General features: G+C 44.2%; 1 protein-coding gene across 1 annotated transcript in view; it reads right to left on the bottom strand.

The window, feature by feature from the left end:
- ABCB7 (ATP binding cassette subfamily B member 7) overlaps positions 1 to 25,138 on the bottom strand; it is an 801,099-nt gene that overhangs the window by 64,083 nt on the left and 711,878 nt on the right. Inside the window, exons 13-15 of the mRNA XM_085608245.1 lie at positions 21,433 to 21,604; positions 18,128 to 18,231; positions 1,017 to 1,124 (exon numbers count right to left, since the gene is read on the bottom strand). Coding sequence (XP_085464371.1) covers positions 1,017 to 1,124; positions 18,128 to 18,231; positions 21,433 to 21,604 — 384 coding nt within the window. The remainder of the gene's footprint in view (positions 1 to 1,016; positions 1,125 to 18,127; positions 18,232 to 21,432; positions 21,605 to 25,138) is intronic.

Raw genomic sequence — 25,138 nt, 5'->3', positions numbered from 1 at the left:
GTCTTCCTTAGCGACTGCAAGCTATTGACAGTTCTAATCTTCACTTCCATCAATCTGTATCAAACCACCTAGTCACACTTTATAATAGGGGTGTCCAACCGAGGACCACAAGGCCTTCTACAAGCCAGATCTTCAGCAGGACCACCGATGATGAATATTAGTTTTATTCACATTCCTTTTCATGCAAATGGATTTTATTTGGACATTCTGAAAACATTTGGCATGGATGCAGCCCTCCTAGATCTATGGTGGACACCCTGATCTAGGACAATATTCTTATAGTTAATCCATCAGCAGCATACGCCATTTCCTCTACTGAGATAAATGCACTTGAAATTATGCGACCGCTGAAGGACTGACAAACCAGGCGCATGGAGAAAAAAAAAGCTCAAGCATACTGAAGAGACAAAGCTCCCGGCCTGTCATTCTTGGGTACAACTGGCAGAGGATTCTCAGCATTTGCCAGTAAATTTACTGACTATGGAAATATCCCCAGTTCAGAACTATTCTATGCAAAGAACACTAACATTCATTGAGGAAACCCTAAGTGACAACAGGGATTTGTTCAGTGTGGGTAATAGGGATGTATGGCTGGGGTAGTTTAATTAAATATTTATTGCATGCACACAAGGCTGGGGAGCCAATAGGGGGGAAGTTTTCATCTGAGGACTGAATGTCTAAGGTTAGTTGTACCCCACTGATGAGGTGTTTGTTCGAAGATAATAAGGTTAGAGTGAATCACAAAATGCATAGGACAGTACGGTGAATTCTTGATTGCATGGGATGTTTAGACCTACATTGCAACGTCTCATTGCCTAACCGATCTCCCTTTCCTCGTCACCTAGAACCGAACAGAACTCTCTAATCACTAACGAACATGGAATGCTGGCTCAGATTTGCAGGCGTGGAGTATCTGAGCTCATGTTAAACAAGCCTCTTTGAACAGATGCACACGAACGTGCCAGAGAAGCAGCAGACGGCAGGTGCACAGAGGTCCCCACGCAGCGCCGACTCACCTGGTCCAGGACAATGATCTCATCAGCATCAACCACCGTTGACAACCTGTGGGCGATGAACACCGAGGTCCTGTGTTTCACCATGTCCCTCATGGCACCCAGGATCGTCTGTAGGTGTGAAAACAAGCGTATTTGTCAATGTGCAAAGGAAAAAAGAACTGCAGTTCAGCAAATCACACACGTGGGACAAGCAACGACACTAAGTGGAAGTGCACAAGTCTTCGAGGACATGAAATGGATCTACTGGATTCAAAAGAGCACAGATTCTGCTTTAAAAGGGCCATCCAGGGTAGAGAAATAAGCACAGTTCTCTTAGCCCAGCTCTGCATCTCGAACAATCACCAGCAGTCACTCCAGAAGGCCCGAGGACGCCAGCTGGGGTTCTGAGATCATTAACTGTATAATCTTCAAGTCTATAACACACATTAAGAGTCCTGCAATATGGAGGGGAAATAGTGCTCTAGTGAAGATCCTGGTGAACATCTTGTACGAACACCTGCAGAAAAGATGCAAGGGAGCAACAGGAAACAGGGCTTACAAATTCAATCCAGAAGCGCCTACACAAACCTCTACCTCTGCAACCCCATGGCAGAGGAAACCAGAATCGCCATTACAGCTGGAAGGGTTGTAATTAACCGTTACTGCCCGCACCCGCAAGCAATAACGGCTGTTAATTACCCTCTCTGTGATCACTGACCCGAGGTGCCAGCGAGGGCACATAAAGAGGGGAGTGGAGTTAAAAGTGGTTATTGCCCCGCAGGTAAGGGCACTATGGCTATTGGCTCCCTTTCCCTCCCCCCCAAGCGGTGACATCATCTCACCATGTTGAGGGGAGGGGTGGCTCCAGCCAGGGCCACAGCAGCGCAGGCCCAGCTCTCTGTAGAGCCAGACCCTCCCTTCCTTAATCGAAGGGGAACTTAAGCATGAAGAGTGACTGAAAACTAGAAAAACAAGCACTGGCATAGCCAATAGGTCTCGCATTTGGGACCTTATAAGTGTGTAGACATGCAACAGTTGGTGTTGTTGCACCAAGGATATTCTGCTGCATAACTCAATACTTATAAGGTCCCAAAAGCGAAACCTATTGGCTATGCCAATGCTTGTTTTGATTAGTTGCCTGTTATTTTGCATTTATCACTGTTTTGACTTGTCTATCCTTTGTGTTGTGTTTCATTTCTTATACATGATTGTCCCGAATTTTCCTTCTTTCTTCTTATGACTCACTGTCCTTTGTTGGCCCTCAAGTGCTGCCAATCTGAGGATTACGCACGGCGCATACGTATTTAAACTCCATTTTACACAGGTTGTTTTCAACCTATGAGAAGAAAGTTTGCGCTAAATAATCAGGTTAAGATGTTTATAATGCTCGTGATAGTATGAAGAAAGGACCACTGTTAAATATGCATCACAGTCACTGCCTTTTGAACACAATGAAATAAAGAACTTGTTTGCGGCATCAATAAAGCGCCAACACGCTTTATGGACAAACTACATGAACCAGCATCCTTTGTGTAACAGCTTCACTGACAAGGGGCATGGATTAGGAAGTCCACTAAAAGGAAATAAACTGAGACAAACTGACAGCTTTCCAAGAATGCCTTTTAAACAAGATGAAATAAAGAACTTGATAAAGGCAACGGCAATATGGATTAGGAAGTTCACAAAAACGAAATACGCTGAGATGAACTGCCAGCGTTCCAGAATGCCTTCTAAACTTGTTTCAGGCAATGACAATAAAGTGCAGACACGCTTTAAAAACTACATGAACCAGCAATCTTTGCTCAATAACTTTATTGACAAGGGAAATGGAATCGGAAGTCTATTTATACGTAATGAGCCCAAACGTAATGACAGAGTTCCAGAAAGCCAGCCGAAAGCGGGAAGAATGATTGCAGATCGGTATGTAAAACGCGAGTGATTCATCGAGAGTGCTACGAAATATGTGATTTGTAGCGTTTGAAATAGAAGTGCAACAGCTAACGTCCCAGTTCGTGCTTTAACCTTTAACTCAAACGCCACTATTTAGACCAAGAAAAACAACGATCCTTTTCCCAACTGCTACGGAGAGCACCAACTGGCAGCAGTAATTCCAATTAGCAAGTAAGTGCCTAGACGAGCAAATAAATACTCACACGTCAAACTCTCGGAAAGCTAAAATCCTCTGGTTTTACAGTAGATAACAACTCTGTGTCTGCAGGCAGAAAAACAAACCGGCCCTGATGGAACGTTTAACTTAACAAGCAATGGCCGCGCTGCCGTGAAAGTGACACGGCCGCGCGGCGCTTACAGCACAAGCTCCAGATGGCGCCTTAGGCGCTGAAAGCTGCCGGCTGTGAGCATGCACGCTCGCGTGAACGCAAGCGCTAGGCCGTGTGGCAGCACTTTGAAAACCCGTACACTAAATGTCTCGGCAAGACCAGCGCATTCGCTGGATCAGGCGAGACCTAAAAACAAAAAACACATCTTCATGTTTTTTCTGCTCGACGCGTGGGCTTACATTACCCTCTACTGTAAGAAAGGGAGGGTGTGGCACAGCACGACAGACAGAGCCATGCAGCTGCGGTGCTGGAAAGGAACAGCTCCACCCCTAGCGTAGTAACAAATTAAGCAAGCAGTGGCAAAGTCAATAGGTCCGGCATTGGCTGCCAGTCTTTTCAGCCCCGACCGCTGCAGGTAAGAGCGGTAGGGCCAGCTGGGGAGATTTCGAGAGACGACCACAAGGGAAATTTAAATAATTAATTTTCCCTCATGGTCGTCTCTCGAAATCCCCCCCAGCCAGCCCCACTGTTCTTCCCTGCAACGGCCGCGCCAGAGTATTTTTTCTTTGTCAATGCTGGTTTTGTTTTCTCATGGTTGTTGCAAGACTTTTTTTGTTGGGGGAAGCTCTCGGGTCCCCGTCAATGTTTAAAAACAAAAAGGTATATAAGAAAATATTTGTCTCCAAAAACACACATGGTCATACTAGAACCTGGAAGTGAAGGGAACTACTTTGTGTGTAGTAAGGGCAGACTGCTGCCACTCACAGTGAAGTTAGCCAATGGCTGAAGTGGGCTGACCCTTTGCCTAACGCTGGATACTGTCGCTGGCAGAAAACAAATGTGAATGACAGAATAACAAATCAATGGATGAAGAGGGCTTGATAAAATACCTTATAAGTAAGTATATTACACACATACATTTAGTAAAATCAAAAGATATTGGCTAACTCCAGACAAACAGTAGGTTGTTGGAGTAGGGAGCTGGCAGTCAAGGAGTGCTCCCTTCGGTGACCGGCACCGGAAACTGTGGCTCCCAAAGGGAGTATTCCTGTGGACTGACTGGGCCATCATTCCATACCAGGTGCTAATGACGAGACTGCCTAAACTAAAGGCGTCAAACTGCACTTCAGAGCATTTAACACCACTAAAACAATTCTCTTTATTGGGGAAACTTTTGGTACTAGTCTCACTGCTATTTCAAAAGCAAGTAACCTTTTTAGTTCCAGATCCGGATGAAATAGAGTAATTTATCACAGCGTCCTCCAGGTGCAAGGGAGTATTTTGCACAAGTTCAGTCTATTTTGAGCCAAGCAGGCCGATTGAAGCAGGAGCCATGGGGTCATTGGTCATAACTTTGCATGTTGACATCGATATCCCAAGACAAATGAAGATAATTTGCAAGTATAATACGCAAGGTATTGTATTTAAGATCAGGCAAATATTATTCTGCACATTTGATTCGAGGGTCAACACGCGATCCATGCTGTAAAACCTGTACCCCTTTTCCTCTTCCAGAGAGCTTTGTAATCGACATGTGGTCCTACTTAAGGGGTACCACTGTGACCCCAGTGTGGCATTACCTGGATATCTGGAAGCTCCTGAAGAGTGAGACACATGCATGGGGGCAGCAGAGCAGGTCACACAAATACCTGACTTGCATCCCCAGTGAGATTACCACAAGCGAGCAGAAGATTTTCAATTTGCATGAAGTCGGAGTTATTTACATAAATTAATGTAATGAATGCTAAAAGGCAAGCATTATTAAAATGGATCAAAGAACTTGGGCTGTACATGCAGACTCAGCAGCAGACAGGCCATCATCGCACAGCCCAGGCCCTCAAGCCGAGGACATCATTCTGGACAACAGGAGACTGTTCAGGAGTAAATGGGAATATCCTCGCAGTTCAGACGTGATCCAGCAGGAAGGTCTGAGAATCTGAAGACATGTTTCTTCCCGGCATGTATTCCTGTAGCACTGCCAGGTACTGCAGGGGTTCCCTTAGCACCTCGAGATCGACAGCAGGGACGACCCCAAATATTCAGGACGCGCCCACTTCAGTATTTCAGCTGACCCGCAAAGCAATCACTTACTTATACTGGGCAGCTGGGAAATAAGGAAGGCAACACTTAACACGGAACTGTGCCGACGGAAACCTTTTTACAAACAAGAAAAACTACTCGGCATCCTCAAAGTGTTCCATTTAACTAGGAGTTCTTGCAACAACAAAAAAATGCAAAAAGAATGGGAGTATAATTAGGTTGTGTATAAATAAATATTGATCAAGAACGCATGCGAACTTGAAAGAAAGTGATAAGTCTATTATTAAATTACTTAAAGAAGGAATCTTACTGACTAATACTTCGTCCCAACACCTCTAGTCTGGTACACTACGGGATGAAAATGTTGTTTTTCCCTTTTAGGAAACGGAATATTAGCCACACACATGATCTTCTGCGAATCCAGACCACCAGATGCCAACTGGTCTCTTACGAGACAATGGCGGTAAACCACGGGTTAACATACAACATATAACATACCAGAACAGTTATGGTGAGCGGCCTGTCTTTGCTCATACATCCCATTCCATAATAGCAAGAACTATTCTACAGACGAGAAGATGAAGCGCACAGTGAGGAGGGCTCTACAGAGACAGCTTGGCCAAACCCGCCATGGTTTGACTGAAGAGCGTCTACGAGCCCTAGTACTCCTGTGAGAAGAGCGGTGATTCCAGACATTAGCTCCAGATCACAGACAGTCATAGGCTAAAATAACTTAGGAGCTCAGACAGGTTAAAAAACATCCATGGCCAAACTAACCCACTTACCGTAAATGGGCATAATTTGGGAAAGGGATCAAGATGATGCTTAATGGCAGAAATCCACCCCCTAAGTGCAAAGTTTGGAACTGTCATCTTTTCGCCACTACTGGAGCTATGAAGGTCTATACTTATGACCTCTCCACACAAACAGAGGAGAAGCACAGTAATGGCCGGTCACATCAGGGCATACAAGGACCCGGCAAAAAAGGAGAAGGCCAGCCAACATGGATTCCGTTGGAGGGGCACGCAGAGGTGTATAAGACTGAGGTACTGGCTGGAGGAGAAATTTCAGAGATCGGCTCTATAAAGAATGGAGGCAGTCCAGGGCTTTGAAAGCATAATTCTCAAAATGGCAAGACCAAAGACAGGAAAACCAGTGGATGCCTTATCTATGACTTTTCTGAATATAATGTGTCTTAGGGTTGAGACTTCAGACGGGTCACAAAGGGAGAGAGGGAGAGAGAAAGAGAGTTTGTGTGTGGTGTGTGTGTTGCACGTGTGTGTGTGTGTGTCCGTCCATGATGGTGCTGATGCCATGTGGGCCATGCAGGGCAGTTAATGTTTGTTCACATGAGCCAAGAGCGCCATCTTAAATATTAATGATGCTTGCTTCTCTTAGTAAGGAGTAAATAAGCTCTTTACAGCGCATCTCTGTTTAGGTCTTGGCCCGCTCGAAACATGCCTACGAATCAGAAGCCGAATCAGCGGCAACATTTTTTAGTACCAGAAGAGGGCTTAGTATGGTGAAACATATCGGGATGAGTCTCAAAACCATCGGTTGTGATTATATTCTATGGTAACCTATTTGGTGGGGAAAGGAAATGTCTTGTTAGAGGCTCTAGGTGGTAGACTTATGCAGGGTATGAAATGCTGTAACAAAAAAAGTACAGTGCTAGCAGGAATTGCATTGCTACCACGCACAATAATCTTCAACACTAAAATGCCAAGGATTTATAAGTGCTGCTAACATTTACAGAGATGTCCTTTAAGTAATTTCTTAGAAACAGCTCTTCTGTTCTGTAATGCATTAGCAGATTTTTTTCTCAGAGCCTTCACTTTCTCTAGGTGGGAATAGTCACAAACCTGGTTATCCAAGGTTACAAAGTAAGACAAAGAATCCAAAACATTACTGCACACCTGTTTGTTTGAGGTCAAGTTATCCTAACCCCCAAGAATAGCCCTAATCCCCTACTTGTAGCTTAATTCCCCTGGGATCAGGTATGCAGCATGAACACCTTCTTAATAGTGTCTGTCGGCCAAAAGGCCTATTAATTATGAGGGTGATGGACACTAATCAAGACCTTATTAAAAACATAAGATTCTAGGGTGTGGTTTAATATCACAGTAAGATTTGAAATTAAATGAAAAGAACATTTGTAAAGCGCATGACTACCAGAAGGCCTCTCAGCGCTAGGCAAAACTCCAGATTAGATGAAACAGCAGAATTTAGGGGAACAGAAAGTTTTGAGTTGTTTCCGGAAGGCAAGATGACCAGTCTCTTTCCGGAGGTGAAGGGGCACAGCGTTCCAAAGTCTGCCGGCATTCAGGGAGAAAAGTCTACCGCCACTTCTGGCTCGTTTGATTCTAGGGATGTTGACCAGGTGAAGTTCATCCAAGCAAAGTTCTCTCCTTGCTTTATATGGCTGAATTACAGCCGAGAGAAGAGGTGGACCAATCCCCTGCAAGGACCTGTGGATGATACAAAGAGATTTAAAGATGACTCATTTTTTCACTGGGAGCCAGTATAGGAGGCGAAGGGCTGGTTTTGCGTATAGGAATTTGGGTGTTCCCGTCAGCAGTCTGGCTGCGCAGTTCTGGGCAATCTGTAGTTTATTATTCACAGAGCTAGGGGCTCCCAAGTAAAGCCCATTGCCATAGTCCAACCTGGAAAGTAGGAGAGATTGCACCATAGTTTTCTTGGCTTCGGGAGGGAGAAAGGGAAGCACTTTTCTGGCCATTCTGATCAGGCCGAAACAAGTTGCTATTGTCTTTCTAGCTTGCATTTTGAAAGTCAAACTACGATCTAACCAGATGCCCAGGCTCTTTATTTCTGGCTTGGGTGTGGGTACCAAGCCCATGCATGCTGGCCAGAGTGCTCCAAGTGTTGTGTTGTCGAAGTTGCCCAGAGTCATGATCTCGGTCTTTTCTCCATTTAATTTCAGATGGGATGACCCCATCCATTTTACAACTTCCGTAAGGCATGCTTTCAGAGTCGTGGAGTAATGTGTGGGTTGATTTAATGCTACGACCAATTGGGTGTCGTCGGCATTGGTGACCATATGGATCCCAAAAGGAGCCACAATTGAGGCTAGGGGGGCCATATATGCATTAAAGAACGTAGGGCTCAACGATGAGCCCTGCGGTACACCGCATCGGAGAGACCTAGGTTTGGAGCACACGCCTTCTCCAAAGACCTGAAATGATCGTCCTTCCAGGAAGGAGCGAAGCCAACTTAGAGCAGTTCCGGCTACTCCCAAGTTGATGAGACGATGAATCAGAACTTGGTGGTTTATCGTGTCGAATGCCACGCTCAGATCCAAAATTATGATGGCCGCTGAGCCTCCAGCATCTAATATTCTCCTGCTTTCTCCACCACTGCTAGCAGGGCAGTTTCCATGCTCTGCTGAGGGCAGAAGCCTGTCTGGGACGGATGCAATAGATTACAAGTTTCGAGGAAATTTGAAAGAATGTGATTAGCATATTTCTCCGTGATTTTTGCGAGTTCAAGTAGAAGAGAGATAGGGCGATAGTTGCCCAGGTCTGCAGGGTCTAAAAGATGTAAACTAGCAGAAGACATGAGCTCCATGGGATGTAACCTTTTAAACTCCTGGTTTGCCAGCCACGGTACAAACTGGTGTTCTTGTTAGTCAGTTCATTGTTGGTCATGGGTAACATGTTAATGAAAAGCGGGCACTCATCACAATTCTATTATGCATACCTTTTATGCGACCTTCAAAAGGGTTGGTGTCGCTCTTTGGCTACTATGGTCCTTGAAAAAACATCTAAGGATAATGGCCAGTCACTTGAGAACTGATCGAACTTTAGAATATACCTGGATAAATCATGACACTTAAAGTGGAGCCAGCTGTGAGACTGTCCAGGCATCCTTTGGAAAAACCAGAGAGGGTCATACAACACAGTCTCATGGAACCAAGGCTGGGTTTGGGATGGTTGGGCACCTTAGGGTGGAGCTGGGCATCCGGACAGCGAGAACGATGTTGGGTTTCAAAGGTGCCTCAGTGTAAAAACATTAAAGCGTTTGCAACGAGAAATTGATTGCTGACTGCATCTCCTCCTTCCGAAGCCAGAATATGGCCTAGAGGGGAGAGAGGGCCTCTGTAAAGAAAAGCCGAGACACCTTTTACACAACAGACTTACAAGAACTCCTGCAGATGTTAGAACCCAAACATATTGGTAAATCAGGTCTGAAATGAAATACACTGCATATAGTGCAGAGGATGCTGAACATATCGGCTCTACAAAAAATACTTTTAGGGATCAGCCTTAGAGTTAAGAGCAGCGGTCACTGAAGCCTTTGAAAGCACAGGGAGTAAAAGAAGCTAGGAGGAGGGAACACTTGGTCAACCACAATAAGCTCAGAAGTGACAGAGTCGACAAAACGGCGTGGCATCTGTGTGTCTGGGATTTCAGGAGAACGAAGGGCACATCTGGCATGGCTGTGGGCACTGCCACCTGGGCAGAGCGACTACAAAGTGGCTGTAATGTGAACCGCCAGTGCTTTACAAAGCAATTAAATAAATGCATAAATTAACAAAATTTAGAGCTACACTGTGAACTACCCTGCCCTTTATCGCAGAAAGGTGATCGCAACAGAGAGGGGCACTGGATTAAAAAATATTTTTTAAATGATTAAACATGGAATTTAAGATTCCGACTGGATCACAGATTATTCTGGTCTAACCTGCCTTTCAGTGATGAGTCAATGACATTGCTTTAGTTCACTTTCTAAAGGGGAGGGTCTTAATTAACACTGTTTGGCTTCCTCAGTGGCTGAAAAGGAGAGGGCCACCGTGTTATTATAGAGGTTCAATGGAGCGGTGCTCTGGGCTGCACTAAAGAGGCTTTAGGGAAAGCCTGTGAAGGTATGAAGGAAGATGGTGTTCATCTTTCATAATGGTCTATCCATGTGTTGATCACTTTTGGCAAAGCTCTGGCTCACTGTGCCAGCAGCATACACAGCACCGCCATAATCCCCAATTTTAATTAAGTGCCATTCTGGCACGGATGTCTATTTACAGGCAGCTGCATGTTTGATTGATCCTTCTTCTTTCACACAGGACTGGAACTTGCTTAGCCTCGGTATTGTACTCTGTAGCAGAAGTTATGACCCAAAGGTTCATTTATTTTCTGGCAACCAGAATGGACCCAAACATCTCTGTTGGAAGCCAGAAGGCAAGCAGTCACCAACCCTGTTCGGCATCTAGATAGAAGTTTGCCAGATCACTTCATGCTAGAGCACAGTTGTGGTGGTCAGCCATCGCATTGACTACCGAGATTGCATCTATTTGGGCCGACTGAGCTCAAGATTTACAAAATCATGTGCCCCATTCTATTTTTGGCCCAAAACACAAGGATAACACCTCTCCAGCTTGTAGGACCATTGGTCATATTAGATGTGTGGATAATCACACTACTCAATGGTTTCCATTTCGTTACAGAGCCAGCCTAAAATATTAGATAAAGAGCACACCTACCCCCCGTGTCCCCGTGTGTAGGAAGATGGGATGACATTTATTTAATCTTGGGCGACAGACACAGAAATATCGTATGAAACTTACAGATGGCTCACGCTGCTGAGCCTGGGCAGTTGTGGTCTGCATACAAGATTATCTTAAAGAAATTGGTTGTTAAGAGGCTGGATAAGAAGTTATTCCAGGGATGGTAAACCTCCTAATTAAGGAAACCCCATGGTTTGAGACAGACCCTCAGAGAAGCACAGAATGGCTGCATCTCACTCCAACTAGATACTCGACATGTACATTATCGTGGAATAACTGTCAAAGGAGTAGACTACTCTTTTGGGCGCACTAATCGTCTCCATTCTACTCATAGCTTCTTCAGCTGATTAGGATTGAGAAGTATATAGGAGCACATTTTACTGTTATTTTATATATGTATGAATGTGACTTAAACATAGGAAGCGAAGCTGAAAGCCAGGGGGCCTGTGCCCACCAGGAGTTTCAAAGCAGCTAGTGCAGATGAAGTAGAAAAGGGCCGGTAGGGCAGAGCAGAGAACATTAAGATGGAGGTCTACAGTGTGGAGAAGGGTGCTGGGTTGAGGCTCAGAAGGATGATCATGCAGTGACTGTGCTGCGGATGGGACAGAGGGTGGAAAGTAGTGGTTGGAACTCTGCAAGGTGGCCCAGCTTAAGTTTGATGGTTACTGATAATTGCAATAATATGCCAGAATACCTCTTGATGCCCATAAAAAAATGATCTACATGCAAACAAACTGATTTTAGTTTGTAAATAAAGAAATCAGGTTAGATTCGAAATGAACATATTTAGACAATGTCTGAAAAAGACGGTAATAAGCCAAATTTCCAATTTTCAGTTGGAGCTTGTTCCACTTAAAGAAAAAAAAAGTAGGTTATTAGGTACAAGCATGCACCGCACATCTGAGGACCTCCGTGGATGAATGACCATATAGAAAGGAAGAAAGAAACCAAGATCCAGTTTGATAGTAGGCCGGATACGCCATACTCAACACCTCTTTTCGCTGCTAGTTTGAGCGAAGAAACGGATGTGAGGATGTCTTCTGGGAATTAAACATTCCGTAGCATTTTGGACACATGTAATGGATTAAGTATTTTGAAAATCTGGTATGAGATGGCCTTTGCCAAACGGTCTCCAATTCAGTATTCATTGTCAAAAAACCACAATAAAGAGTGCAGAAAACTCAAATAATAACCACAGGACGTTATTACATCCATTATTTGTGGGGGTGAGGTCGGCCCCCAATTAGGATTCAAATCCTTTCCCTACGCTACTGGTGTAGAATCATTTACTATTTTAACAGCCCATCTTTTGGACGACCATTGAAGTTTACCAGTGTTCCATGCCCCCAGGCCACCATCAATTCAGTATTAGCAGCTTTTGATTTTATCTTGTTTGTTGCCATTCAATCTCCAGCTGACAAACATTTAAGTTTTCCACATTTTTAGGTGCCCTTCCTATAAAATCTGAAAAATAGCTGAATTCCTGCAAGATGCTTATAGCATTTGATACCAAATGATCTGCCAAATGGAACTAGGGAATCAAAAACAATAAGTATACAAATAAAAAATAAATAACAAAAAAATTGACTCTTTGGACTGAAGAACAAGTTACGTAATGCTCTTTCTGGTGAATACTCGAACCACAAATTCCTCACCTTTTGAATATCCCTAGGAGCCATACTGGGTCTGAATATTTTCAACTAATTGCTCCTGCGTGGCAGCAGATGGCTCTATCAGATTCCATGGCAACCCACACTGCCTCCAGAAGTAAAGATGCAGAGCCCTAAATATAGGTGCTACCCCTGCATGCAGACATCAGTTACCCTGAACACTGCCAAGCCTTGAGACACAGTAACAGGAGTCTGCTCCACAAAACAGGGAGGAAGGATATGGGTGATAGAGTCCTCCCCTTTGCATAAATACCCAAGCAGTACCTCCCAAAATGTGGAAGGTCTAAGGAGTGGACTCTCACCAAAACGTTCTGCAGTAATGAGTGGGCAAAATGGGCCCCTCTGTGAACTGGACTGTCCGGTCAGTTGAGTTCAGGGAATATATGCCTGGCCACCCATGTAGCAGCCTGGCAGATGTCTAAAATAGGAACACCCCCTGCCAACTCAGTTCAAGCAGCACTGCGCCTGGTGGAATGAGCTCAAAGACTTCATGGGGCTCCATCTTGGCCAGGGCATAACATGTCTTTACACACAGGACGATTCACTTGGGCATGGTTTGCCTCGGCTTCGTCTTCTCCTTCCAAGACCTGTCAAAGCCCATGAAAGTTGGTCATTCACCTGTACTCATTCAATAAAAAACCAGAGCTCTCTTCAGAAATAGCCCATAAAGTCTCTTCTCCCTCTTAGTGTGGGGAGAGAAAAAGGTGGCAAGGGTGACTGTCTTACCCACATGGACCGGCAATACAACTTTCAGCAGAAAGGTCTCCAGACAGAGTACTCAACATCAATCTATTGGGAAAGGAAGAGATGCATGCAGGTTGCCCTGACAGAACCTGCAGCTCACGGACACGGTGCTCAGAAGTAATCAAAAGCAGAGTAAAGCTGTAGTAATTAATGTTTTTAAAACTGTTTTCTCCACATACGTTTAATCAAACGCTTTGCTACATGAGCATGTGATTGCCTTGCAAACACCCATGAGTGGGGTATAGCCCAAGAAAACCATGGCTGCCCCTCTTTTGTGATGTGAATGAGCTTGTGGAATGTCCGAGAGTTGTTTGTGTGGTGAATAATGAAAACTTGAACGCATCGCTCAACTGCGCGAGATATGCCTCCTTTGGAAAAGGGATGCCAAAAATGTGAGGGCACAAAGGAAACAAATAGCTGTTTGTTTGGTGTAAGCTCGTTTCTCTTTATGTTGTACAAGAGAGCGTGTTTGATATCTACTGAACAGAGTGCCCTCTCCGCTCTGCTTTAAAGATTCGGAAAGAGCGTTGGAGGTTCAATGTTTTGATTGAGGTCAAATGTTGATAGAACCAATTGGACACAATTATGGATGCATGCCTACGACCACTTACACTTTCTGGACCTGGATGAAAGATTGTTCCACTGTCCGTGATCAACTCTGAGCAAGGAAGCGACTGCTATTATTAAACACAATGTATCCTGTTATAGCCTGTAGAGGGGGAGCCATAGCAGAAGTCTTTTCAAGACTATACAGCGATCCTAACTAGGTACCGGTTGCGCTCTCAGTTGAATAACTTAATCTTCCCATGAAGGCTTTAATGTAAGGTATTTTCCAAACACAGCTGGCTTGTCCGCAGCTGTAGTCAGTAAATGTACTGGAATAGAATGCTAGGCCTGCTCCCCTATGGGGATAGAGGTAACACGCTAACGGCCTCCTTTAAGGTAGAGCACTATAGCCTTGTGGGGATCTCTGTGCCTTCACAGGAGCTGTCGCCACGGTTTGATGAACGTCAGGCTTGTTTCCAACGGGCGCACACCAAACCTTTTTGCTTTTACTCTCAAAGCGGAAATCTGTTTCTGAAAAAAATAGCTCCCACACCTTGGGATTTATTTATTTTTTGTAATGTTTCCTTCTCTTGGTGAACACCGGATACTATCTGGCAGAGATGGACATCAGATCATTAGCACTGAACAGGGTAGGGAGTATGATGCCCTTTTTACTCCCATGGGCCACTACTCTGTTGGAGTAAGTTTCCTGATGGCAAAGGCCGCAGTGGCACCGCCATGGGAAAAGCGAGAATCCTGAGTCCTCCTGACTCAAAACAGAGCTGGCGGATCAAGGGCTTGGCAGACCCGGTACTCTCTCACATTTATAACGGAATACCCTGTCTGCTAAACTCTAAATCCGTCCCTAAGCAGGATGCACGCGCAGTGAGTGTATGCACAGGGGCTAGATCACAGTAATATATAAACAGTTTCCATTTTGCAGCATAACATGCCCTGAATATTCGTACTGTATATTCATATTTTGATGGTAAATTAAGTTAATTAAATTCTGAGATGTCAGAAGCTAAACTGTTGAACTGAATGACTGAGACCGTGGATGGTACATTTGGTTATGTTGCATTGCCTCATAATTCTCACCACTTTGGAAATCAGTGAAACACAGTGTCATAGTAAAGCACTAGTTTACCCGGAAGGGTTTCTTGGAACTGAAATAACATATGCTTATTGTCACCCAACACAAATATACTCATTTGATCGACCTTGGAAGGATGAAAGGATGAGTGGGCCTGCCAGAATTGGAACCAGTGACTATAGAGGCAAATACAGACCCCTGCACTGAATGCACCAGTCCACTGAGACATCAGACCTGGGTAGTGGTTGTAAAGCCTATGGAAAGATCAACGACCAGATTCTTCAGACAGTATTCTCTTGGGAAAGAGGCGGTGGAAACTTGGATGCCAACCGGGGTATTTTATTGTTTTAGAGTGACTGATGAGAACTGATCTGTCAGGAGTGCCCCACCTTAGAAAGTAGGAGTTACGATTGAGTTCCTCTAGAGGATGTTTTCATTGTAATTGTTGAGTAGGTCTGCTAAGTCATAGTCGTTCCCTGGGAGGTGTTCTGCCAGGAGGTGGATGTGGTGTTAAAAGTCCGATACAATTTCTTCTGCAATTTGAAACACAAGTAGGTGCCTCCCTGTTTCTGTAAATAGTACAAGATCATTGTTTGGCTGCAGGTTTCAGTACATTTCTGTCCCTCAAGTGTGTCTGGAATACTTCCAGTGCTAGAAACACTGCTTTCAACACCAGCACTTTGAGATGAAAAAAATATATATATATACATATCCAACCAAAGGGAGACATCAGTATTAAGTGTTGCCTGCGGCTGGGGTTCTGGAAGGGGGCACCTAACAGTGAGATTGTGTGTCCCACAATAGACGTTTGTGCTTGATTGGAGGTCACAACAACACTAGTTCTTCTTAATTCCCACATGCCTGTGCCCACTGTGACAGCAAACCAGTGGCTGGAGAATTTCCCCACAAGTTTTTTCACCAGTAAAAGAAAAAAAATGATAACTCAGTTATTATCATTGTATTTTTTTCGTTTTCGTGCACATCAGCTCTGGGAGGCGGGCGGGGCTGACAGAGCAGTTGATGAGTGGTTTGCTCCCAGTCCCAAGTGTGCAGTGACTGTTAGACGGGCCCTCTCGGGCTGCTCAAACCAGTCATGCGCATTTTCCCTCTTCTCCACCCATGCCCTGTATGAGCGCCGAGTCATTGCAGTATTGTGATTGGCTCAGGGGAGCATGGGTGGCTCCTGGCTGCTCCCTGTTCCTGCTGGAGGGAGGAGGAGAGACGCAACAAGGAGGAGTTGTAAGGAGGAAATGACATGCAGGTAAGTTAAATAAAATAATTATTTAACCTATCTCCACCCCACCTAGCGCTACACCCCCCACGCCCCGCTGCCCCTCCAACCCAATTGGTGCCGGCCACTGTGGCACCAAACACTCCTGCAACGGAGGCATCTGCAAATGTGTTTTAAGAACTAAATCAAAGCGCAAAACCATCACGCCAAACAAATAATCACCATTCCCACTGTCAGACTGCAAAGTCTGGAACACAGGAATCAGCCTATGAAATGCCTGGACTCTCTCCATTGTTTGCTAGAAAAGTTTGAGCTAACTGGGTATTCAGTGTTGCTCACTGTTAATTGCGAGTCTGCAGTGATTGCAGACGCACTTTTTTGATATTTCTGGCAAACCCCACCTGAAAAAGCAGGGTTACTGTTGTTTGTGATTTGGGCAGGCATTGCGGAGCGGTCTTCTCCTTTAGCAACAAATAGTCCACATAACTAAACCATGAACTACTTGGCAGTGGAAGTGAGCCGTCAACAAGGAAAAACATTTAGTTAACACCCCTGGTGCTGAATTTGTGCAGAAAGATAAAACTGAATATTGATAATGCTTTGTGCTCACTATAAAGTGAAGAATGCTTTCAATGACTTGCAAGTATCACAAAAGGTTAGTAGGTGCTTTGAGGTACAGTTCCGCCAAGTTCTCGATGTGAAGAAGAGAGCTCACTCACTGTAATGTTGTCATCTTGATAAGAATGGCTTGAAGGGAGGTATTCAGTCCCTGCAGAGCCACTATGGGAAGCAGCGTGCCGTCCTTCTTTGGTTTAAGGAAGTACATGGACTAGTGATGGCGCGTCTATTGTCTAACAGGGAGGCAATCGCTTCCAGCAACAATGGTACATGAACACTATTGATTTTGTTCTTTCTTGGAGGTATATTCGGGGATAGATGCCTGAACTCCATGGTGTAGTGGTGCTGCACAATTGACAATACCAATTTATTTGATTGTTACTGCCTTCCACTCCCGAGGATAATAGATCATCCTCTCCCAGGCCAGAGCCCTGTGATGGGGGCATGCGTGCAGAGTCAGTGCATGTTCTGATCTAAGTCCTACCCTGCTGGAGGAAAAAAAGGTGACTACTCGTCCCTGGTAACCTTTACAGGAATCTGAAACATTACAACACAAACCTACAATATTCAGTATGATACTTGTCAAAATGCAACCAGTAAATTAGTTTTGGCAAAATCGCCAGCATAGGTACTGTATATCATAGACAGAATTTGTGCATGGTATGCATGTGCTTTTCAGCCAGGGCTTAGTGGCCTATTTCAGTACACACTTGCTTATGCCAGCTTCTACTACTTTTCCCTTCCTAAATGGGGCAAAGTGGTCTTTGTCTATCTTCCACTTAATGGCATGCACAGCTCACACCACCAGCTATAGGAATCTATACCCTCCTTGACACAACATTGGTTGTTGTGGAGGGATGACATTGCTATGTGTCTATGAGTCTCCATCTCTGTACACAAGAGTTAGACTTAATAGTGAGCGGTCCTCTATCGCCTATGCTCTTCACACCCAATAGCAACTAGATTTTGATTTCAGAAAATATGGCTGGCTCTAGAAAGAAACTCATATTGTTTTTAGTTACTGCTGTTCCATACGCTTCCTATCGCTAGACACAAATGAGACACCAATCCATGTACGCTTACGTTTTCCTTTTAAATGATCTTTTATGGTATATTGTGGAAGCCTTTAACAGTCTATGGTGACTTGTGTGGCCCCACGTGATTTCACGTTACACTACAATGGCCACCGCAACACCATCTTATAAAAAGCCAGGAATAGGAAAAGCAATCGCGAATAACACTACTAATAAGTTGATGAACTGCCACAGACAGGGGGCGCTCAGCAGGAATGATACAGAATAAGATGCTTTGCATTAATGGACAGTCTCAATTTCAAAGTACAAAACCATTTTAAAAAGAGTGAGGGACTGTGGCCCCTCAGCGTCAAACATACCTCTTCAGTGATTGAATCCAACGATGAAGTTGCTTCGTCATACAGAATAATAGGAGGGTTCTTCAAGATAGCGCGGGCAATAGCAACTCTCTGTTTCTCTCCACCTACAAATTAGGAATGAACAATTTTATGAATTACGTACATTTTATTTTATTTACCGGTCTATCTGTAGATGTGTTTCGGACATTTAGAAATAATACAATAAAACAACTAGATTATCAACGAAGTCTCTAGCATCAACACCATCCCACTATAGACTTCGAAGTCTACAACAGAGGAAATTAATTCAACTACAAAACGTCCCTGAACCCCCCAACAAAACGGTAAAACCATTTTTAGGCTAGCTCATATCTGTTTTGAGGAAACTCTGCTTCTCCCTAGCTTTGAATTGTACAGGATACGACACCCCACACTATTCCATTAGTTTTAATTTAGAAAACATATATGCTCGATGGAAAAATATATGTAAGATCAAGTTATAGTTTTAGATATTGAGAATTATACCAACCTTATTACAGCAGGAAAAAGACAAAATGATTTTTCAGTGGAATATGTGTGCCAGGTAAATTGAAATTGATGATGAATTGGATCATGATTGTTTGAAAGTGACAGAATTATGCACAAAACAAAGATGAGACATTAAAGAAATTTCTCTAGAAATGGCTGAATTGACATTGTTTGTCGATAGTTCCTTCTTAATATGGAGCATTAAAGGCTGCCTATACAGTATGCTCTATGTCAGAGACACTGGAATTGTCTCTTTTACCAAATACGACTTCAGCAGATTGCCTTTTTTAGAGCTAGCTACTTGTCTAAAAATGTTGATGTGACAACGTATATAAATAGCCAATATGGTTTTGTTCATGAATATATCAACTCAAAAGGGGTTCAAGACATCCGGGGAAGCTCCAATAAAATTAGAATGAACATATTGTACTTGTTAGGATCAATAAGGAAGCCAAAGGAGATAGCCTTGGTCAAGTACACAGCCCAGAACACTGGCAATGAAATGTTCACCATTTTTTCGGGCCAGATTTTCAGCCCGTGTCAGGGTATATCTTGTATCTAAGATGCCCTTGTGTTGTGGGAGTTGGCTGAGCTGGGCTGCTACCTACAGAAATTAGGAGAAAATGAACTGACTGGAGTTAAGGAAAGCAGAAACAATGGAGGTTTGTAACCTGAACTCTCTCCTTACACATTATTATGGTTTGGGCGGGGGTCGGTGCGAGAATGTCATTTGTATATTAAAAGTTAAAAGGATTGTTACTAGACTTCCTAAACACAGTTAGAACATACAGAAGAAGGGTGGGGCACACTGCCTCACATCTCAGCACTCAATTCGCTCCAATGCAACACGGTAAATGCAGGGAATGATGACACTTACTTCAATAGTACTCTTTCATTTTTCATCCTTGTTGGTACAGCCTGTGCTGTGTAACTCTAGGCAAGTCAGCTGAGATTTGAGGAAGTGTGCTCCCACTCTCCTACTGTTTGAAAAGGCTCCCTTGCGCTACTGAGCTAACAAGCTTGTGTTGATGCACCTACGCCCAGTAAGTGGTACAGAGAGCTGAGAAAGCTTTGGGCAGCATTTCTAGCACCCCCAAAACGACTTGTTCTCTACTGATGAAGGAATGAATCCAGAAATACTTGCAGAGTTGCACAGCACAGGTTGCACCAACAAGGTGAGAAATGAAAGACTACTTCTGAAGTAAATGTTATCATGCACTGCATTTACCATGATGCAATGGGGGCGAACTGAGTGCTGTGATGTGAGGCCCCGCAAAATATCTGGCCCATGGCCCCACAAAAGCTTGTGGTATGCTTACTCTGCATTGAGAGTTACTGCAAAGATTGCATTGAACGGCAGACCTAACATCCAACCTCTCCTGCAAGTCAATGCATCCCACAGACTGTGACGACATATTGTTATTGTTGTGTTTGAAATGGAAGCTCTCAACTTGTGTGTGGCTGAGGAGCAGGTGGAAGCATCTACTCATGTCTGCTTTGGTAAAGGGGTCTTTACAGCACAGAGTAGGGTTGTTATCTCTGTGACCCGAAGATGAAAAACTAGCAATTGTTTTGCCTCGCTCTGCTGCTGGGTGGCTTACCCAACCTCCACATCCATTAATGCAGCCACTGCTACAAACCTACACAGTGCACAGATACAGAGGCCTCCGGATGCCCAAAAGGATATGTTCACTCTCTCTTTTTTCCACAAGAGAGCTTACTAGGGTTACATTATTGATGGACAGGCCTGGGGTCTTGCCTACTGCGTAGATCTGGGATGGAAGGAAGCCCTGCTTGCTCCTTGTCTTTCTCGAAGTGCACAGACTTTCCCGGAGCTGGGCTCATGTCTGCCTAAGATTCCAGATGTTCAGGCAGTGTCCGTAAACATTACTCCAGGTGACACTTCACAGTTTGGTGGCAACATGAGGATATGCTCAGCAATGTATGGAGCAAACAGCATGGAGTTACTTCGTGGCCCAAGGGCTACCGAGTTTATGTTTGATTATAACCATCGCATGCTTTCAGTTTTGCTGAAAATGTACCTTTATATTATGAAAAAATAACACAGGTTAACATCTGGGAGTTCCAGCAGTCCGGTACCAGCCAGCAGCACTCCGTTCATTATACGTGTAATGTAAAGCACAAGCCGCAGTGACGTCCTGACGCCACAGCTGTGTGTAAGGACCACCCCTCCCTGCCAGTCCAGCAGCCCACGCCACCTGTACGGAGCATTTAGGCAGAGAAACCACTGGGGGGGGGGGGCATGTGCTATCTAAAGCACAGGAGATTATGATGGGAGGGATTAGGAGTTTATTGAAGAACAAAGTTAGTGGTAACTCATGTCCATTTGTTTGTCACATGGATTTTCCCTAACACATGTATATGCACTCTGAACATCAAACCTATTCAGGAAGGGGCTGACATAATGTAAATTAACTATTTCAACATTTGACCTCTACAGTAACAACTACTAATGTTATAACTGGTTGTGTACCTAATCCAGCGAACTAACTTGGCCTGACATTGCCAACCCAGTGAGGTTCTGCGAGGTAGAAGAGTTGTCACTTTAATGGAGGGGAGCCAATCAAGATCGAGCATTATTGGCAACGCATGAGGACGCAGCCTGGAGACAGGACCGCAGCCAATGACAGTCTGTCCCTGGACACACAGCATCACTGGCCCACCTGCACCTGCTTGATGCCTTGGCACCGGGCTCGGGAGCCTAATTTAGTCTTCCCATCACACCTGGATCTGGCCGGCCTCCCCCTCGCAGTTTTAGGATCAAATGAAACATTTACCTGACAGCTTGAGCCCGCGCTCTCCAACCTGTGTGTTGTAGCCATGTGGCATCCGAAGGATGGCTTCATGGAGTCCGGCCAGCTTTGCCACCTCATACACCTCCTCTTCCGAGGCCTGGATGTTTCCGTACAAAAGATTATAGTACAACGTATTGTGGAAAAGTACAGCATCCTAGGAGGAAGGAAAAGAGTCTTTCAACAACCCCTTCTCGTGCAAGCTGCGTCCCTCCCACTGGAAGAAGACGCGCATTTCTAAAAACATCGACAAGCTTTTTAGAAAAAAACACACACGGGCTCATTTTAACTCGGATTCTTTCAAAAAAGGCTTAATTAGATGTTCCGATACATTAAACAGCGATGTTATAACAAAGCAATTCTGCCTGTATATGCGAGGGAGAGCGACCTTCTCCGCACACAACGGTTTGGTGGGCAGCATTGGAAAATGGACAAATAGAAAAAAAAAGCATTTGGTAAAGCCAAGAAGTCCGACCTTAATAAACTGGGGGATATTTATTGCAAGCAATACGCAACAAAAACAAAAAGGAGAAAAGAAAATAGGCCGCTGTCTAAATGTTGTATCCATGCACTTAGGATGAAATGTTGACATTTTAAAGCTATTCACCATGAGATATCATTTTAGCAGAACAATATCAGCGATTCCTAGCAGGCAGGTGTAGTTAGAAAAGGTGTACAAATCATTTTTGCTTCTAATCCACGCTAAAGGAGAATACGTTTTCTTTTGGTGCCACCGAAAGGTACGGGTGGCTTTGAATGACAGTGACCTGGAGACATAGTTTAAACACACATGGATGTCTAAAAGAATACAAAAGGATCAAGAATGGACGGAAAGACACACTGGAAAGTAATGTATTAGCGCCCCAGTAATGGCACTGAAGTGCGCCTCTCTTTAGCTGCATGTGGACCTGGTGCCATCGGAGCGCAAGACAGCCAATGGCTGAAGTGGGCTGAGCTACTGCACCTTCTTCTGTGCCTGAATGGGCAAACGCTACATGTGAATAATGGCCCAACAGATCAATAGACGAAGAGGGCTGACCTAAGGCCACTCTGCGAAGATATAGCTTTTAAAAAATGTGTTACTATTTGTTTATCGCATGAGGCTGGAGAAACCGCTAAGCAGTAGCTAGGCCAGACCCTAAACACAAAGACAAGTCAATAATTAAAACAGGTTTTCATCTTGAACAAAAACAAACAAAAAAAATAGTTTGTGGCCAAGAAGAAGGGTTGCTTTGCTGTTAACCTTGCCATACTAACAATCTCTTAAATAACTTGCGTGGCTGGACTTGAAAAATCTACCTTTTAAAAACTCCAAATTTATTCTAGGCAAGTGAAGCAATGGGTTTCGTAAATAAAAATGTGGTCAAAAGGTGTGGGAGTTCCATTCTTCCCCCCCTCCACTGACCACTCAAATACGAGATGCACTTTCTAAAAACACGGACAGGTAGTTCGAAAATAAAAAAGCCACGTTTTCGCAGATATTTTTAAAATATGTAGGGTGTGGAGGTACAACGAGTAAAAACTTGCAGCTGACATCTGCAGCAACTTGCACATCAGAAGACTGAACCTCAGCAAGTCCAACTCCGCTTTCGATCCTTAGGAGTGCTAAACTGAGTACCACTAAAGAGGGATATTAGTAAAAGATTATGGTCAGGGCGTATAAGGCGCAGAACTGTGGTACGAAGTGCAACATAAAAACATCATTCTTATTATTCATAACGTAAACGTTTTGAGCACTAAGTTCCACCCTGGGGTTCAACCGTAATGTATCGCTCCAATGTACTGTAGCTGGAGAACGTGTGGACCATGGTCGATACTGTACATCAAAAGCTCATCCATACTATACTAATTAAAGCAATGGATCCCAACCTTCTCGCCAGAAGTTTCAGAGGTTCACCACCAGGACATTTTTGAAAAGGGGCCAATAATGAGGATTTTACAGCGCAAAGTCAGACAAATCTGCTAAAAAGCTTCACTTGTTGAATTCAGCTCTGAAGGGCATCCACGGAATACTACAATTTGATCCTGGTGTGCAATTAAACCCGGCTCCTCCACATGGCAATGTGGAGAGTATGGTAGTGGTCGCCAATGGGTATAGTTAGGCCAGTACTTCTATAGGAAATGTGCTGTTCGTTTCCAAAAAAAGCTGTCTAGTTTGTACACAGAATATGTCAGGGTAATCTTTTAAGTGAAAGTTGAGAAAAAAAGGGGGGTTCTCAAAACGCAAATACCCCATGCATATTCTATAGACTTCATAAAGAAGCACTACGGAATTACACCAAATTTGGCAGGAAGCTAGATTTTTGTTCACAGATAGTGCCTTTTATGCTGTGCCTGCACAGTACTTGCGCTCTGCTTGTGATATCTATTGTAATAAATATTTCTTAAAAGAGGCTTACATCTCTTCAACCTGCTTTCCTTGCTTCTCATTGGTTCCTGTGCTTGCCACTTAGTTTTCCTCCATTTCTATTGGCTGTAGCATAGTTTCCTTCATTTATCAATGCTTGGTCCTAGTGTGCTTCTCTAATCAGTTTTCCATTGCCGAAGTACTCTTTTTATCCGCTTATCTGTTTGTTGTTCTTCGTGTCCCGGCAACAGGCGCACAGCGAGCATGCACAACAGCAGTCACAGCCCCTTTCGGTTTCTTCACCTTCCCTACTCTCACTTTCCAGCTCCCTTCATCCGGGTCCATCTCCAAATTAACATCGACAGCCAGGTCTAACTTTTCCAGAGGCAAAGCTAAATCAAGGCACACACATTGCAGAAATATTAACTTCATATCACTTTGCATTTCTTCGTTCCTTGATGCACTACTTCAGTTTGCCTTTCATTTGCTGCTTTTTAATTCCATTTGTTTCCTCGCAGAACAGTGACCAAAAAAATAAACCCACGAAAAGCAAAGCTGGGCTTTGGTGTCCACTTGCAGGAGCTGCAGTGCCAGGAGACAAGCCTGCAGAAGTCGCTGGAGGAGTCCCAGGCCATGATGCTGCAGAATGTCCAGGTCTTGGAGAAGGCAGTGGAGGCCGAGCACAAAGGGGAGTGAGGCCAAGCAATCTTCTGTTGTATTTTTTCCGTATCCCCCATTCCTAGTCTTTTTTGCCATTCCCTTTTCTTAGTTTCTTTCTCTTTACGTTTTTAATATCGGATTTCTTTCCCTTTCCGTGGGCCTCCTTATTTCTCTTATGCTTTACTGCTTTCCCCCCTGTTCTATTCGCCTTGTACCTTCCTATTTCTCAACCATTTAATGTAAGTTCACTTCTCTCTTTCTAATTCTCTCACCCCCGGCTGCCCTCTTCTCTACAGGTGTTACAACTAAACTAGCATGTTTTCCTTTTCTCTAGCCATTTCCTTCCACTCTGCCCTCTTTCCCACTGTCTCATTTGCTGTCACTGATCACCTTTTCTCTCTACCCTTTTTTCCATCCCCTGCTGAGACTCAAACTCAGCTCCCCAGCTCCAAGGTCGGCATATCTGGCCCTTATGCCACATCCTCTGTCCTGCCCCTTCTCTTTTATTTCCAGTACTCTTGTTTTTATTCCAGTTCGTGGCTTGTTAAATACTGCTGGGACCTTGCCCTACCTAGTCTTCGCATTGCACACCAAAGCAGCTGTTGATCAAAAAGCACAAACCCACAAACCAAAAACAATAACAAAAATTACCATATGTGCGAATAACACTTAAAGCCTTAGAAA

The sequence above is a fragment of the Triturus cristatus genome, chromosome 5_2 (genome assembly GCF_964204655.1).
Source record: "Triturus cristatus chromosome 5_2, aTriCri1.1, whole genome shotgun sequence".
Taxonomy (NCBI): Eukaryota; Metazoa; Chordata; class Amphibia; order Caudata; family Salamandridae; genus Triturus; species Triturus cristatus.
The sequence above is the reverse complement of the archived record's forward strand: the minus strand, read 5'-3'. Positions and strand labels throughout refer to the sequence as shown.